We start from the raw sequence: 15677 nt of genomic DNA on the forward strand, positions 1-15677 counted from the left end.
GCACAATGCCAGGCTAGAAAGAGGGTGTGGCGAGCAGGCTGGTTGGTCAGGCAGACACCACAGCCTTGGAGCTAGGCATCGGCCTAAGGCAGCCCACTCAGGAGGGGGTGGGAACAGCCTAGCAAGTTGTTTGATGGGTTCCAGGGTGAGGCTTCCCCGACACCCTGCCAACAAGCTACTCATGAGGACAGCTGGGACCTATTTCCTGTGGTACACCCAAGCCTGTAACCTACCTGGCTGCAGGGCTCAGCCCTGCCCGCTGGCACTGATAAGCTTATCAACAATAGGCTTTGAGGGCTAGGCCAGGGCAGAGGCTTGCAGTGATCTAAGCCCTGCCTCCAATCTTAAATACTGATTTGGGGCCTGGCAACTCAGCCTCTCCAAACAAATCAGAGAGGATTCTCCCAGTGGGCACTGCCCCAGCAGCCAGAGCCACCTCCCTGCACTCCTGTGTTGTGCTGACAGCTCTCACCTGTTTACCCTTCCCAGCTGCAGGCTGCACACTGGGTGGGCAAGGGGGAGGCTGAATGGGACAAGCACAGCAGCTTGATGGGCACTGTTAAAGGCAGAGGCCAGAGCCAGCCAGCCAGCCCTGGGTTCCCATTCCAGCCCTGGCAGAGACCCACATGGCCAGCTCCATGGGAGCACCATGCCCTGCCCCTCTGGAACCAAGAGCTCTGCCAGGGCATGAGCAGCCTGTGCAGCACCTTGAGGGCAAAGCCACCTGGCACAGCTCCCCAGTGCTGATGCATCAGTTTTCCAGGAAAGGGTGACTGTGCCACAGCACCCCACCGACAAAGCATCTTCCTTTTACAGGCAGCCCAGATGGGGAGACAGCCAAACACCAGCCTCCTTGCCAGAGGCACTCATCCCTACCCAGCAACAGCAGCTCTCCCCCTCCATCCTATACCCCAGCCAAGACACCCATCAAGCCCACAGCAAGAGTCCAGATCTGCCCCACAGCAGCTGCACTCTTGCTAGGGACAGCCCAGATTTCCTGTCCTCCCCAGCAGGAAACTCAGTGTCTGTCCCTGCACCCCCAGCCAGCCCCACAAGCCCTTGCCCAGGAATGACAGACCCCAGGATACCAGAATGTGGGGTTTTTATTGTGTGTCACTGATCCAGGCTTCTGATGTTTGGCCCCTGGTGAACAGTTCCCAGCAGCCCATGCTCCCACTGGCTGCTGCCCAGAGGCTGTTGTCCCTCACTGCACAGTCTGTGCCGTCCCAGCTGGCAGGAAGGCAGCACCCTCACTTGAAGATCTTTCCCTGGTTGAAGGCTTTGCCAACGTGTTTGAATTCGCCCTCCCACGTGAAATACTCCTTGACCAGCGTCTTGCACTCCTCGCTGTCTGCATCCAGCTTCCTCCAGGTATAGGACTCGTAATCCACCTGCCAGTCAGGGCTCAGCTGGGAACAAAGGGGAGGGGGATCAGCAAGGAGCCTCCCCCACATCCCAGGCACTGCACCAAACAGGCCCAGCTGAGCATAGTCCCTCCCTTTTGCCTGCACTACAGATGTTCACACTCCTCCTATGAGGATGACTCCAACCCTTTGCTCTTGTCACTGGGCAGCTTCACAGTAGGGCATGGCCAGGCTGCCCCCCTTTGCCCAGGGACATTAGCTGGCTGCCTCAAGCGGCATTGCACCAGGAACATTACCTGTTCCCAGGCCAGGGAGCCAGCAGGCTCCAGAGATGCACAACCCTGTAGTGTGGCAGTACAGAGCTACTGGTACCTGCTCCTACTGGGTACGGACAGATTTTCCTGCACCCCCGCAGGCTGTGCAGAGACTCACCGGGAAGGCCAGCTCCTGGCCACGGAAGACCCAGATGCCGGAGATGGTGCTGTCGTTGTTGGTGCCAAAGAGGATGACACTGGAAAAAGCGTTCTTCCGCAGTTTGTCCAGGCGCTGGAACATGCCTAGTGGGAAGAGGTGGGAGAGACATCACTGCTATGCCCCACTCCAAGCAGGAACCCTCTGTGACCCAGACCAGCCCCAGGTGCTGTTCGGGGAGCTGGGGGTTGTGTGCTGGGCTCTGACCTGTGATGAGGTTGCAGCTCATGAAGGTCTGGCTCAGCTCCTCAGGGAAGCGGTACTGCGAGTACCAAATGGACCAGCCGTCCTTGTCAAAGTGCTCCCAGAAGTAGGGCAGTGCCACCGTCAGAGTGTCCTCATTGGAGTACTTCCGCTTGAACTCATCCATGATGAAGGGGCTGGGGGCAGAGTGGCTCCATCAGAGACCGGCAGGGGGCAGCTGTCCTCACCTCAGCCACCTCCCACATGGGCTGGCTCTGTCCCAGCTCCTGCCTAGCAGTGACTCCAAGGCCCCTCTTCCTGCTCAGGTGTTTGGGCTGTGGGGCCAGGACGCTGCACAACCTCAGCTCCCAGGTCAGTGAGTGAGAGCCCATGGCTAAGAGTAACAGAGGGCACTGAGGAGGGCTAGCAGCATCTTCCCCAGCCTACCCAGTGGTCCTAGGCTAGGACCCCAGCTCCCATGCCTCTGGCCATGCGTTCCACATCCCAGCAGGGATTATGGGCCCAGACAGTGCAGCACAGGAAGCTATCCCAAGCATGCAGCAGGGCGTGGGACTGGAATGACTCCAACCCAGCAGTGCTGAGGCTCTGCCTGTCAGCATGCAGCCACTGCCCCCTGGTGGCCAGGGGAGGCAGCAGACAAGCCATAAGCAAGGGGACCCTAGCCTGAAATCTGATCCCCAAGAGAGGCTGCTTCCCTCTGCTAAGGGCCAAGGGGTAGAGGCAGGGAGGGGCAGGACTGGGCTCCCAAAGCCAACTCCTCTGTTTGCTCTGGAAAGGCCACTCTGCCCTTTCCCATCCAGAGGCCCATGGAGCAGCAGGAGGGGGCTGGCTGTGTCCCCACTGCCGGGCGCAAACAAGAGCTGGTGGCAGCTTGCCCAGAAGAGGCCAGAGGACAAGGGGAGCAGAGCATGGGAACTGGCCCTTCCCAGGGCCCAGCCCACCAGCAGCAGAGAGGAGTCTGACAGCTGCTATTTGGGGAAGAGGAGGGAACATGACTAGTGCCATGCAACTGCCAGGATCCAGCCCCCTCTCCACACTTTCCCTGCATGAGCCCCACCAGCCAGTGAGTAGGTGAGCACCTCTTGGGCAGGTGAGCAAAAGGGTCCTTGGACTTCGGCTCAGCAGCCAGGGCCTGATCACACTCATCCAGCTCCTCCTCAGGCTCAGATTTCCTCTCCTCTTTCTTCTCCTGCTTTTTCTCCTCCTTGGCAGGCTTTTCTTTCTTGGGGACATCTCTCTTTGGCTGGTTCTCAGCAAACTTCTTGGCTGCATCAAGGGGAAGAAGGAGCCCATGGGCAGGGAGCAGCCAGGACTCTCCCACTCCCCATATTGGAGGCCTGGCAGACCATCCTAAGACTTAGCAATGGCAGAAATCCAGCAACTGATGCCCTGACCCAGCCACTGTTAGCCCCGAACCAGGGAGACCCTGATCATAGCAGTAACAGCTCCCTGCTAGAGCTTCTGTGGTTGCATCCTCCCCCACCCAGGGTGGAGTAGCCTCAGAACCAGATCAGGGGCTGAGTGAAGCCTGGGAGGCCCCACAGGGAAAGAGGGCAGTAGATCAGTGTACGCAGATCCCAGCAGAATCACCCCAGAGTTAGCAAGCAGGATCCTACCACCCTTCTCCCCCTCCAAGTTGTTCTCTAGACTCACTGCAACAACAAGGCCTGCCTTTACTGGGGGCACTAGGACAGCCACACACCCCTCAGAGGGGAGGCAGAGGGCCAGACCCCTGCCTAGGGGGCTACTCACCATCAAACTGAGCCATCTTTTCACATAGCTTCACTTCACCCAGCACGGCCTTGAACTGCGGCTGATTGATGCAGGTCACAAACCAGCGGTTGGTGTTGCTGTAGGGCTGGCGGAAGGACGGCTCCAGCACCTGGAGAGAAGGTCAGCAATCAGCACAGCTGGAGCCAGCCATGGCTCAGGTCCTGGGCATCTACCCCTGTCCCAGGGACAAGCAGCCACTCCAAGCCTTTGCAACCACACTGGAATCTATGACCAGCCTTGCCCCCTCAAAGCCCCAGCCTGCACACCCAGGACAGCAGGAACTCTCAGCGAAGCTACAGCCCAGAACCAGACCCTCCTGCCACAGCCATGGAGCCTCAGGCAGAGCACTGAGCACCCCCGCACCTGCTTGTAGAGCCAGAGGAGGGTGCACACAACAGTGATGTCAGCCAGTGTGATGCGCTCCCCCACCAAGAAGGTCTGGGTCTTCAGGTGAGAGTCCAGGATGCCTAGGACCCGCTTCACCTCCTCCTTGGCATACTCTGTGGCCTGGAGATCAAAAAAACCAGGTGAACCCCACTGAGGCAGGGGAGACAGAAAGATGCTCATTTAGCTGCCATACATTGTGCCACCAAATACAGGAAACAGCTTCACCACCACCTAACACCCTCCCCTCCCCAGCATTCCCAGGAAACCAGAACAGACCAAGTTCACTCTAGTAGTTAGAGCAGAGGAGCCAGGTCTCCTGGTTTCTAACCCCAGCTCAACCACTGACTTCAGGAAAAGTCCTTTCCTATCTAGGAGGCAAATTCCAATCCCCCCACCCCATGGGAATTGCAAACTCCCAAACCAAGGTGCAGGAGATGCACAAGCTATCATAGAATCATAGAAGATTAGGGTTGGAAGAGACCTCAGGAGGTCATCTAGTCCAACCCCCTGCTCAAAGCAGGACCAACACCAACTAAATCATCCCAGCCAGGGCTTTGTCAAGCTGGGCCTTAAAAACCTCTAAGGATGGAGATTCCACCAGCTCCCTAGGTAACCCATTCCAGTGCTTCACCACCCTCCTACTGAAATAGGTTCTTAATATCCAACCAGACCTCCCCCACTGCAACTTGAGACCGTTGCTCCTTGTTCTGTCACTTGTCACCACTGAGAACAGTCTAGATCCATCCTCTTTGGAATTCCACCCCTCCCCCCCCCAATCAATGACTGGCATCGCCCTCCTTCCCCAACCCCCAGCTGACAGGAGATGCTGCATCTTCTTTCCAAGCTTGGCACCAAGACAGGAATGGGCCCCAAAGCAGGAGAAAGTCCCAGACATGCAGCCTCAGACCTAGCCTGGCCTTGTGGCTGTTTCCTGATCAGAATCCCAGCAGGGATGGAGGGGAGCTGGAGGCCCATCAGCTTGGTGTGGCCCTTCCCACCCCTCATCCCTCTCAGTCCCTGAAGAAACAGGGAAGAGAGAAGCCAGTCTCACTGGATTACCACACAGGAGCCCTCTATTCACAGCAGCCTCCTGACCCTCAGGGGAAGGGGCCAGCAGTTCCTCACAGACTGCAGCCTTGGAGCAGGCTATTTGCCTTCCCAGCTGTTGAGGCATCAGTGACATTTGTCAGAGGAGAAGCAGCCCAGGGAGATCCTCCTTGGCATGGGCCCATCTGCATAAGTCAGGGAGGCAGTGCCAGGAGCTTCACTGTACCCCAGCTGCACCATGGCAGCCCAGACTCGGAGGATCTGGGCCTCCAACAAGCTTAGTACCTAGCAAGCTGGAAGGAGTGTCCATTCTCCGTTGGCTGTGGATGGCAGAGGGCAAGGACGCTATAGTTACAGCCTCTCCTCAGATTTCAGGCCAAGTTCTCACTGCCAGGCCCTTGCAGAGATGCTCGGATGGCAGATACCAACTATGGCCCCATGCATCTGTCTCACCCCCAGTGAGGCAGGTCACTGAGTGCGACCGTAATGCAGCCAGTGGTGCGCACCCCTAAAATCCTGACCCTGCCTCACAGCCAAGATCTAAGCCTTTGACGCTCCAGGAGGGGATGTTTGTGAACAGAAGTATCAGGAGTGGAAACTTCCAGGACTCCCACATGTACACAGGGGCAGCAAGGAGTTGGCCAGGTCCTGGGGCTGAGACCATTCACTGGAGGAGAGCACGAGCTACCTGCCCCACCCCTCACTGACCTGCTTATTGTAGTGCATGATGCCCAGAGTAGGGAAGACCCAGGTGCTGGCGGGAGGGACGATGTCACTGTCAGCAAAGCTCACCCACTGGATGATCTGGGCAGCTATCTCCTTGGTGGATCCCCGCAGCTCGTCATTACTGACTGGAACCAGAGCCAGCTGGTCACTGGGATGGGGAGAGACACCAACTCCACCCAGACAAGACAAGACATACACCCCCCCAATCCACACACACACACCCATCTCTCTCCCTCCCTCCCACCCCCTGCAGCAGAAGCACTACCTGCCCCAGGAGTGGGACTACCATTAGGGGAAAGGAAGCAGAACTGCCCTGGCAGAGCCAGCTATGGGAAGAGCCAAACCCAGCCCGAAGACACTACAGATCTAGCAAGTCCACAGGCACTGACCCTACTACAGGTGCACTGACACAGTAAGGAGCTGACCAACGCACTGCTTACTCCACTGAGCCCAGCACGGACAGCAGCAGAGGCAGCAGCAGCAGCTGGATAGGGTCAGGGACACCCTAACTTTACTGCCAGGTACAAGCTGCACAGAGTATGCTCCTTCTATAAAGTTTCCCTCCAGGTGCCCTGGCCATTACCGTAGTGTGCGATGGCGTTACTCTCAAACACGCAGAATCCATCAGCCCCTTCAAATGCAGGAACCTAGAAAGCAAGCACCATTGCACTCCTTACTGACCAATCAGGACTTTTACCCACCTGTGCAGCACCCCGCCCCGAGCCACACTAGCTATCTCCACCAGCCCTCAGAGTACAGCCAGTTTCCCCTCCCCCAAGGGCCGACATACTAGTCACAGAAGGGCATCTTGGCTCTGCTGACACCCAGCACCCCACAGCAGCAGCTCTCAGATGGAGTCACAGGGTGGCGAGGAGGGAGGCATTCATGCCCTCCAAGCAGGCACCAAGGAAGCCCCTCTGCTGTTTCCTTCCCCATTAGATACCCACCCCTGGGGGGATGGAGTGGCTTGCAGCAGGGAAAGCATGCTGGGGGTGGGAGGCTGCTCAGGGCTTGTCCCTCTACAGCTCATTTCCCAAGTACCATGAGCAGTCAGTGCACAGCTGTCACCTATGGGCTGCCCAAGGGGTAAAGTGACATGAGCAGCTCCACCACACTCTAGCTACCAACATTTCCTTCGACACCAGGAGATTCAATGCAGCACTGTTTGCAGCTGGTCTGCCTCTGCCAGCCCAGGCCTCCCCAACCATCATATACCCAGCACATGGAGGCTAGAGGGAGGGATAGAGTGACCCCAGAGGACACCTGTTTCTCTAATCTGAATGACTCATTACTGGAAACTTGGCATTACCCCAGCAATGCTCCTCACTCAGTATAAGGAGGCACATGCAGCACTGTTACCTTCCCAACGGGGAATTTCTTCAGGAACTCAGGTGTCTTGTTGGTTTGCCCAAAGTGGAACTGGGGTGGGGTGGAAAGGACCTTGATCTTAGCCCCAGTGTACTGGGCAGCAATGAGGGCTTTAAATGCCCGCCAGTTCTCAGGATAGGTGTAGAGAGTCTGAAGAACACAGAAAATGAACAAGGGATGAAAAACACAGGAGCAGATCACCAAGATCTGTCTTCTGGTTGACCCTCCTTCTCCTTTGTCCCCCAGGAAGACCTTCCTTCTTAAACCAAACCCCCACCACGCTGATTTTACCAACCCTAGAACTCACCCAGAAAGCCCCCTCATCTGCCATGGTCACCCCAGGTACTCCCTCCCCTCATTCACCACACAGTGGCTCCCTTCATCCACCCCAAGCCCTATCACCAGTTCAGAGACATAACCCTCTCTCACAGCCACTCTACTCCTTCCATCCACCTCCCAGATTTCTCCTCACCCACAGAAATCCTCAGCACCCCCGATCAAATGCCCCCCTTGCTTCAGGGTCCCCCATACATGCACAAAGATCACTACCCCATCAGAAACCCAAGCACTCTGGGCCACACCCCCATCCACTCATCTTCACTGCCAGCTTTGCCATGCACCAGAAAGTCCTGTCTCTCTATACAAACTCTTCACCCTGGGCCAACCCCCATTTATTGCTGCCACCCACTGACCAGACAGCTAAGCCAACACTCACTCTCCTTGGCCATTGCACCGCTCCATCAAAGGGACACGCAAGGACAGTAGTGCAAAAGTCTCCTCCAGGTACCCCGGTACACCCAGAAAGACTCCCCTCCCCTACCTCATCAGCACCACACACCCCCTCCCCGCCAATACCTTAATCCTAGCGCAGCCACCTCCTCCCCAGGAGATGGGGCCTCCCCCCCCCCAATACCTCCCACCACAGGCAGACACGAAGTCAACACCCCCTCCAAACTGCCCCCCAGCTACGGGGGCCTCCAAACCTACCCCGCCGCTGCCGCCTCCCCTAACCGCACGCTCCCCATTTCCCCACCCTAGCCCCAGCTCTCCTGCAGCAGCTAAGCCCCCTTGGAGCCTGTCCCGCGTCAGCCCCCGCAGGGTCCCCCCTCCCCGGCCAGGGCCCCCATAATACCACCCTCAGGCACACGAGCCCACCTCCGCCCAAGCGCCGCCATTCCCCCAGGCCCCGACCAGCCCCCCAGGAGCGGATGGAAACGGATTGCCCAGAGGGGGACGGGGAAACCCACGGAGGCGACACACTCACCCCGGCCGCCGCCATCTTAGCTAGCAGAGAAAAGGGAGGAGCCCAGGCCGGGACCACCGTAAAGCAAAGGGGAAAGAACCGCAACGCGAGACGCCGCACACCCAGTCACAGCACGACAGACCGCTGCCCGGCGCCCTTATAGGGCGTCACCTGGGGGGCGGGGCTTTAGAGAGGCAACAGGAGACGCGCTTCTGGGTCACGTGCAGAGGGAGCTGCGCAACGGGAGGGAACAGAAATGGCTTTAAAACTCCAACCACGTGGCCGTTCCGCAGCTTATCCCTCTGGGTGCTTCGCGTCCCGAGTTGACGGACGCGCCCCACAAGCCCCACCACCCCCAAACTCCTCACTGGGCCCCTACCCGATGATCCCCCCCACCTGCCCCTGGATTCTCAGGGCCCCGGGACGATAAACAGGGCCGGAGTAACCTTGAATGGACCTGGCACCAAACATATTTGTGGGCCCCCGTTGGGGTAATGGAGCATGGTGCAAAGGGGGGAGGGGTCAGTCCCCAGAGTGAGGAGCCAGCCAGGGGCATGACATAGTACGCCCAGCCCAGGATGAGGGCACTGTTTACAAACCGGCAGTTGCCAGACGCACAATGGCCCATACTGCACAGTGCAGCCTGCACCACACACACACACACACACACCCAATTCCCTATGGCCAGAGCCTCCCTAAACCCACTATGCCCAGTGCCCCCAGACCCTGCCGCAAATGCACAGCACCCTGCACAACACCACCCCTACCCAGCACCCCCCTGCCCACAGCCCCATCACAACTGCCCAGCACCCCACACAGAACTCCCAGTCCCTAGTGCCCCTACACATAGAGATCTTCCCCACCCACTCACAGCCCAGCAGCACCCCCCCAGACCCCCAAGAGACCCACTCCCCCACAGCCTGCCTCCCGGCCATACTCACCGGCCCTGCAGGGAGGCAACTGTGTCTGCCAAGCTAAGTTGCTGGTGCAGCCAGAACTGGTCCCGGGCCGGGGAATCTCTCTGGCCCTGGAGTGGTGAAATCAGCCAGGAGGGGCCCAGCCAAGATCCCGCCCCACCAAGACTGGCCAGACTTCTGCACCAATCCCAGCTCAGCTCAGGTCCGGGGAGACAGGTGGGGACCTACAGGTGGTGGGAACCAGAGACTGCCTTCCAGAGCTGGAGGTGCACTAGGGTCCTGGCAGGGGGCAGAGAGAAGCCAGCCAGTGGCTGGCTGAGAGGGGCAAGTGGTGAGCTGGGGGGGAGAGCCAGCAGGGTCTCAGGGCACAGTGTAAGTAGAGCAGGCCAGGGCCCTTTCTGAGCATGGGCCTGGCTCCATTATAAACCCAATGCTGGTGATAAAGGGCCACCTGGTGGCCAGCTCCCGGGGAGAGGGGGCAGCTGGCAGTACCTGGCTGCCCAGAGTGAGAGGCAGGGCTGGGAGACCCAGTTGGGCCCAGGGTTGCTGGATCTGTGATACGCTGCTTGCTCTGGCACTGTGCTCTAGACCATGGGGGCTCTTACCCAGCACCAGGGCTGCCCCCACATGTCTATGGTACACAGCTCCTACCCTAGCTTGTTCTCTTCCAGGCCAGACACCATAATCAGGCATCAGAGCTCCTGCACCAGTTCCCCAGCACAACCCCGGCTAGGCCCAGGGTGCCAGATGGCAGGGGCTGGAGAAGGGATTGCTGGATGGGTGACAAAGGTCTTGGCCAGCAGTGCTCGGGAGCAGAGCTTGCCCCACCCTGTCCATCTCCCTCTGTCTTTTTCACACAGACTCCCCAGCCCTGCAGCCAAAGCCAGAGTGGTCTTTGGGGCAGGTTGGTGTGAGCAGCACGTGGGACTCACGGGCTAGCCAAGGCCAGGGGTGCACAACCCAGGATCCTTGCACTGACTCAGGGGAAGCCCTGCTTCCCTGCCTTATAACATCCCAGCTCAGACCCCCTCCCCAGTGCCGCTTGGTGGTCTGCCTGTATCTGTGTGTCCACCTTGCCCTTTACGGTGTAAGCTCTGGTGGGGCAGGGACTGGCTGTGTGTATAGAGCACCAGGCACACCAGGGGCACAGCCAGAATACAGACAGTAATGCTTTCTGGGAAAGGCAGACTGGCAGCTGTGCAACAGGTCACATGGCATAGTCTAAACAGCTGCACCATTGCGCCTCCCTTGTTACCCTCATGTAAGGCCGAGGTGCCAAGTAGCTGGAGTGCTGGAGAGCAGGGCAGCCCCCTTCGTGCTCAGGAAAGGGAGCCACGAGCCCCACCCAAGGCAGCTGGCCCTGCTTTGCGGGTTGAGACACAAAATGCTACTTCCTTTTGTTTTAATAAACTTTTATTGGAGGTGAAGGAGGAAGCTCTGGTCCGTCGGCCACCCCCCCAAACTCCCAACTGCTGAGTGGAAGGGGCGTGGATCTGTACACTATAAATACAGCAGTAGGTGCAGGGAGCAGGTCTGGCCTGGATGCAGCTCAACTGCTTCCCAACTGGAGCCCAGACACGCAGCGAGAGGGATGGATTTGTATTTCAGCTCACAAGACCTGCGTGAGAAACAGAGAGAGAGGAGGTTGAAACCAAGAGCAACCAGAGCCCTGACCCCCAGGAGGTGCAGCTCAGCCCCTTCCCCTTACCCCCCCTCCAGCCCCCGGGGAGACCACCCCACTGTCGCCAGTGTCAAGCCATCCTATGGCAGAGACTGAGAGCGCTTCTAGTGCAAGAGCCAATGCTGCAGAAACATTCTGGAGTAAGAAATCCACCCAAGCCCAATGTGAACTCAGCCAGCCCAGCCCATCTGGTTACTCCCCCCCCCCACCCTTCGCGCCTACAGAGAACACTCACCCAGATAATCATCCATAAGGGAGCCAATGGCAAACTGCAAACCAAACAAACAGAGAGATTAGTGCGGCAGCAAAGAGACTGTGTGACTTGCCCCTGCCTGCATACCACTGCTCACCCCCTTGTGGGAGAGACTGGGAATGAACAAGCCAGCCCTCCTGCCCCACTCCTTACAGCTCCCAGGCTAGGAGCAGTTGGGAGCTCCCCCACAGCCAGCCCTCATGCCCTGCTCCCTACAGTGCCCCTTGCTGGGAGAGGCTAGGGTGGAGTAGCCAGCAGCTCCTGCCCTCTTCTTTGCTGAGAGCTGGGGATCTGCACGCACACAGGCACAAAGCATATTTGAAGGAGGCATCAAAGACTCACAATGTCATTCTTATCCACTCTGGTCCCCACGATTTTCAACCGGATCTCATCATCCTGCTGGATCACGATGTCCTAGAGACATGCAGCACTAGAGTGAGACCCATTTACAAGCTTCCTCCCCTTCTCAGACAGACAGCCAGTAAGTAAAGTATGTCTGATACAGGGGAAGCAAAATCCTCCCCCATCATCCACAAGCCTGCTCCACAGGTCTCCCTTGCCCCCAGCTGGGTCTCTCTCCTTCTCCAGACACCTCCACTACCCCCATTACACCCCAAGCTCCCCACAAAGCATCATCCACCCAGGACTCACCTCATCCACTGTCTTGTAGCAGGGAGGGTTGGAGTTTGGGTCAAACTCCATCTCGGAGGGAATGGACTGAGAAGAGAACAGGAGTCAGTGAGGGAGGAGCTCCCCAAATATCACCCCACCCCTAACCTGTTCCCCAAGCTCCCCCTCCCCAGCACCCTGCTTACATGTCGAGATATGAAGCAGGACATGGGCCCGATCTCGGTGAAGAGCCCAACCTGTAGGAAGTGGAAGCAGTGATTCCATTAGCACATAGACATGGGAGTTATCCCAGTCTCCCACCAATAGCCACATCCACCTCCAGCCCCAAGACACCCACTGCTCACACCCTAGCACCCATACACCACAGTCAGGGGCAAAACAGCACTTGCACATCCCTTCCTGATCTGCTCTGGGGTTCATAGATCCTTAGCACAGGGGACACCCCATGGTCTCAAGCCAGGGACCCACCCCCTGGCTTAGTTCCACGAATTCCCCTGTCCATCCCTTTCCTTCATGGGCCTGGAGGAGAACAGGATTGTTTGCATTGGCCACAACACTTGTAGCTCAGCATTATGACTATAATCTAATCTCATGCTTCAGATCTTCAGCCAGTCAATTGCAGGAGTCAGGAAGGAACGTTTTCCTCCCAATGCACAATCTGGGTTGGGCTGGGGTAGGATGGCCCCCTCCAACCTCCCCCGGGTGGGTCCCCCACTGCACCTTCCTCTGAAGCATCAGAGATCAGCCACTGCTGGAGACAGCTCACTGGGCACAGTGGGCCAGTGCTTCGAGGTGGTCCAGAGGATCCTCTTTCTAAATGCCTGGCTGGGGCACCATGCTCAGATCATCAGACTAGGGGCCAAGAAGGAATTTCCCCCCACCAGTCAGATTGGCAGGGACCTTCAGCGCTTTTTGCCTTCCCTTGCAGCATGGCACGTGGATCACTTGCTAGGATCATCTGGGCATATCTTGCCAAATCAATTCCCTGTCACTGCAGGGCCTTCCGGCATTGGTGGCTGCTCAGACTCTCCTGTTCTCTGCCTGGGGCTCACAACAATTTAGTCACTGAAGGACTCAAGTGAGTGAATTCAATGCAGGAGTGTCCAGGTGAGATTCTCTGGCCTGTGTTATACAGCAGGGCAGAGAAGATGACCTAATGGTCCCTTCTGACCTTACACTCTCCGAATCTACCCACACCCACACCCCCCCGCTGCACTGTGTTACCTTGTTGACCTGCGTCACCACGGCATCCACCACCTCTCCCTTGAAGGGCCGGAAGACAATGGCCTTGTACTTGACGGGGTAGAGCACAAAGCCACGGCCTGGCTGGATGACGCCTGCCCCAATGTTGTCAATGGTGGTGACTGCAATGACAAAGCCGTATCTGGGGGAGAGTAGGAACCAGCTCTGTTAGAGAGTGCCAAGGCAGAGGAAACGGGGGCCAGAGAAGGAGCAGGGACCCAAGGTCCTGTTATAGAGGGAGCTTCCCACACTCACCCCAGGGGCTAGTCTTAGGATCCCTCCAGAACAGCAACCCCCTCCTTTTTCAACTCCCACTTCTTCCTTCCATGCATCTGCACCTGCCCTGGATCTCCCACCCCCTCCCTCCGTTCCCCCCACCCCACTGCTTCCCATTCCCTCCACACACACACACACATTCCCATCACCCCCAGCCTCATTATCTCCATCCCTACCCCCCACTGGCTGCACCTTCCAACCCCACAATGGCCTATCCTCCATACTCCTGCCCCTACTCACTTGCCCGTGCAGGTCCCCTCTACCTCCGTGAACAGCTTCTGCTTGACAGTGTTGAGGAGATTGGGCCCGAAGTAGCGTGGATGCAGCAGGATCTCGTGCTCCAGGGAGATCTATGGGCGCAGAAAAAGGGGGTGAGGGGGCAAAGGAGAGACCTGTCACTGAGAGGAGAAGGGATGCAACCATCAGCCAAACCCTCCCTCCCCTATCTCACAGCAGACTGAGCAGTGCACAATGTGGCAGGGCCCTAGTGCCCCCAGGGGCAGAGTGAACAGTGGCTGCTGAGACCCCTGGATTTGGGGGGAGGTTCCCCAAGGCACAGGGAATGGTACATGCTGGGGCCCTGGATGGGTGAGGGGAGAATGCCTCCTGGGGCCGAGGGAGTAACTCATGCTAGGTCCCCAATGGGGAGCAGGGGCAGGAGAAGGCAGCTAATACACCTAGGGGGTCGCTTCTTGGAGGAGGGTCGAGGAGCAACTGATTCCTAGAAACAGGGCTGGGGAAACAGCTGACCACAGGGGGGAGGCTGTCCAGGCGCTGCTGGCGGGGGGCGGGGAGAAGGGTAGGAAGTTGACCCCCGTGGGGAGGGTTATCCAGGCCCTAGCAGGGGAAGCAGCTGACCCTCGGGGGGGGGAAGGTTGTCCAGGCCCCGGGGGGGACGACAGCTGATCCTCGGCGGGGCGGGGGGGGGAGGGTGGTCCAGGCCCTGGCGCGGGGGGGAGGGGAGCTGACCCCGGCGGGGGTGTCCCGGAGGGGGGCCCGTCACTCACGTGATAAAACATCTTCCAAGCGGGTCAGGAGTGAGGACCGGCAGGAACCCGCCACAATCCCCTCCCCGAGCTCCTTCCTCACTGCTCCACGGGAGCCCCGCCCCTCAAAGAAACAGAAACCTGTAGGGTTCTGTGCGCATGCGCTCCTTGCAGTCACATGGGCGCCTATAGTATCATGGCAGCCGCCCAGCGAGCGGCTGCCGCGTTGGCCAGAGGACGCCAGAGGGAGCTCGGGGTCCGGCAGGTGAGGGAGTAGGAGGGAAACCGTGATTGACATGGCGAAGGGCGGGGCGCACAGTGATTGACAGGAGGCGAATTATCCCAAATCCCGTTTTATTGGGCAGTCAGGTACAAAAATAAACTCTGGAAAGCCATACCTTTCCCACGTGCCCAAGTCAGCAGCTCGACCCCCCAGCGCCGCCCAGGCTGCCCCCCTCAGCTCGTGGGAGCCCTGCAATTCCTCCCCCAAATCCCAGTCTGAGACCCCCTATCCCCAACCAGGATTGACCCACAAGACCTCACCCCCGCGAATCCCCAATCACAGGGAGCCACCTCTTTCAACTCCCTGAAATTCACCCATCAAGGGGGCCATGATACCCTTGCAACAAATTCCTGATCGTGGCTCCTGGGAGTCGATTTCAGGGGGCTGCCCCCAGGGCCGGCTCCAGACCCCAGCGCGCCAAGCGCACGCTTGGGGCAGTATGCCGCGGGGGGCGCTCTGCCTGTCGCCGGGAGGGCGGCAGGCGGCTCCGGTGGACCTCCCGCAGGCGTGTCTGCAGAGGGTCCACTGGTCCCGCGGTTCCGGTGGAGCATCCGCAGGCACGCCTGCGGGAGGTCCATCAGAGCCGCGGGACTGGCAACCGCCAGAGCGCCCCCCGCGGCGTGCAGCCGTGCTTGGGGCGGCGAAATTCCTAGAGCCGCCCCTGGCTGCCCCTCACAGTATGTCACAGCTTCCCATTGCCTGTCCCTCCCCCAGCAAACCCCCACCACCGCTTCCCATTCCCCATGCACACCTAGCATCTTGGTTTGAGAGCACCAAGTGCTCAGATCCACATACACACATATGGACCCTGCCCAACATTAAACAC

General features: G+C 58.6%; 2 protein-coding genes across 2 annotated transcripts; both read right to left on the reverse strand.

Annotated features, from left to right (window-relative positions):
* Positions 1 to 1085: 1085 nt before the first annotated feature.
* EEF1G (eukaryotic translation elongation factor 1 gamma) lies at positions 1086 to 8758 on the reverse strand. Its single transcript, XM_039482507.1, has 10 exons — positions 8605 to 8758; positions 7332 to 7490; positions 6556 to 6619; positions 5955 to 6097; positions 4176 to 4319; positions 3792 to 3921; positions 3119 to 3305; positions 2043 to 2215; positions 1797 to 1921; positions 1086 to 1409 (listed from the first exon to the last, which is right to left on the reverse strand). The coding sequence occupies exons 1-10, from the start codon at positions 8617 to 8619 to the stop codon at positions 1251 to 1253; spliced, it is 1299 nt and encodes a 432-aa protein (XP_039338441.1). The 5' UTR covers positions 8620 to 8758; the 3' UTR covers positions 1086 to 1250.
* A 2137-nt stretch (positions 8759 to 10895) lies between these two features.
* POLR2G (RNA polymerase II subunit G) lies at positions 10896 to 14746 on the reverse strand. The gene is made up of 8 exons (XM_039546400.1): positions 14590 to 14746; positions 13823 to 13932; positions 13289 to 13448; positions 12250 to 12300; positions 12086 to 12151; positions 11777 to 11848; positions 11417 to 11450; positions 10896 to 11118 (listed from the first exon to the last, which is right to left on the reverse strand). Exons 1-8 carry the CDS (start codon positions 14599 to 14601, stop codon positions 11105 to 11107), a joined length of 519 nt encoding a protein of 172 aa, XP_039402334.1. The 5' UTR covers positions 14602 to 14746; the 3' UTR covers positions 10896 to 11104.
* Positions 14747 to 15677: the final 931 nt, after the last annotated feature.

This window comes from Mauremys reevesii, linkage group 7 (genome assembly GCF_016161935.1).
Source record: "Mauremys reevesii isolate NIE-2019 linkage group 7, ASM1616193v1, whole genome shotgun sequence".
NCBI classification, from domain to species: Eukaryota; Metazoa; Chordata; order Testudines; family Geoemydidae; genus Mauremys; species Mauremys reevesii.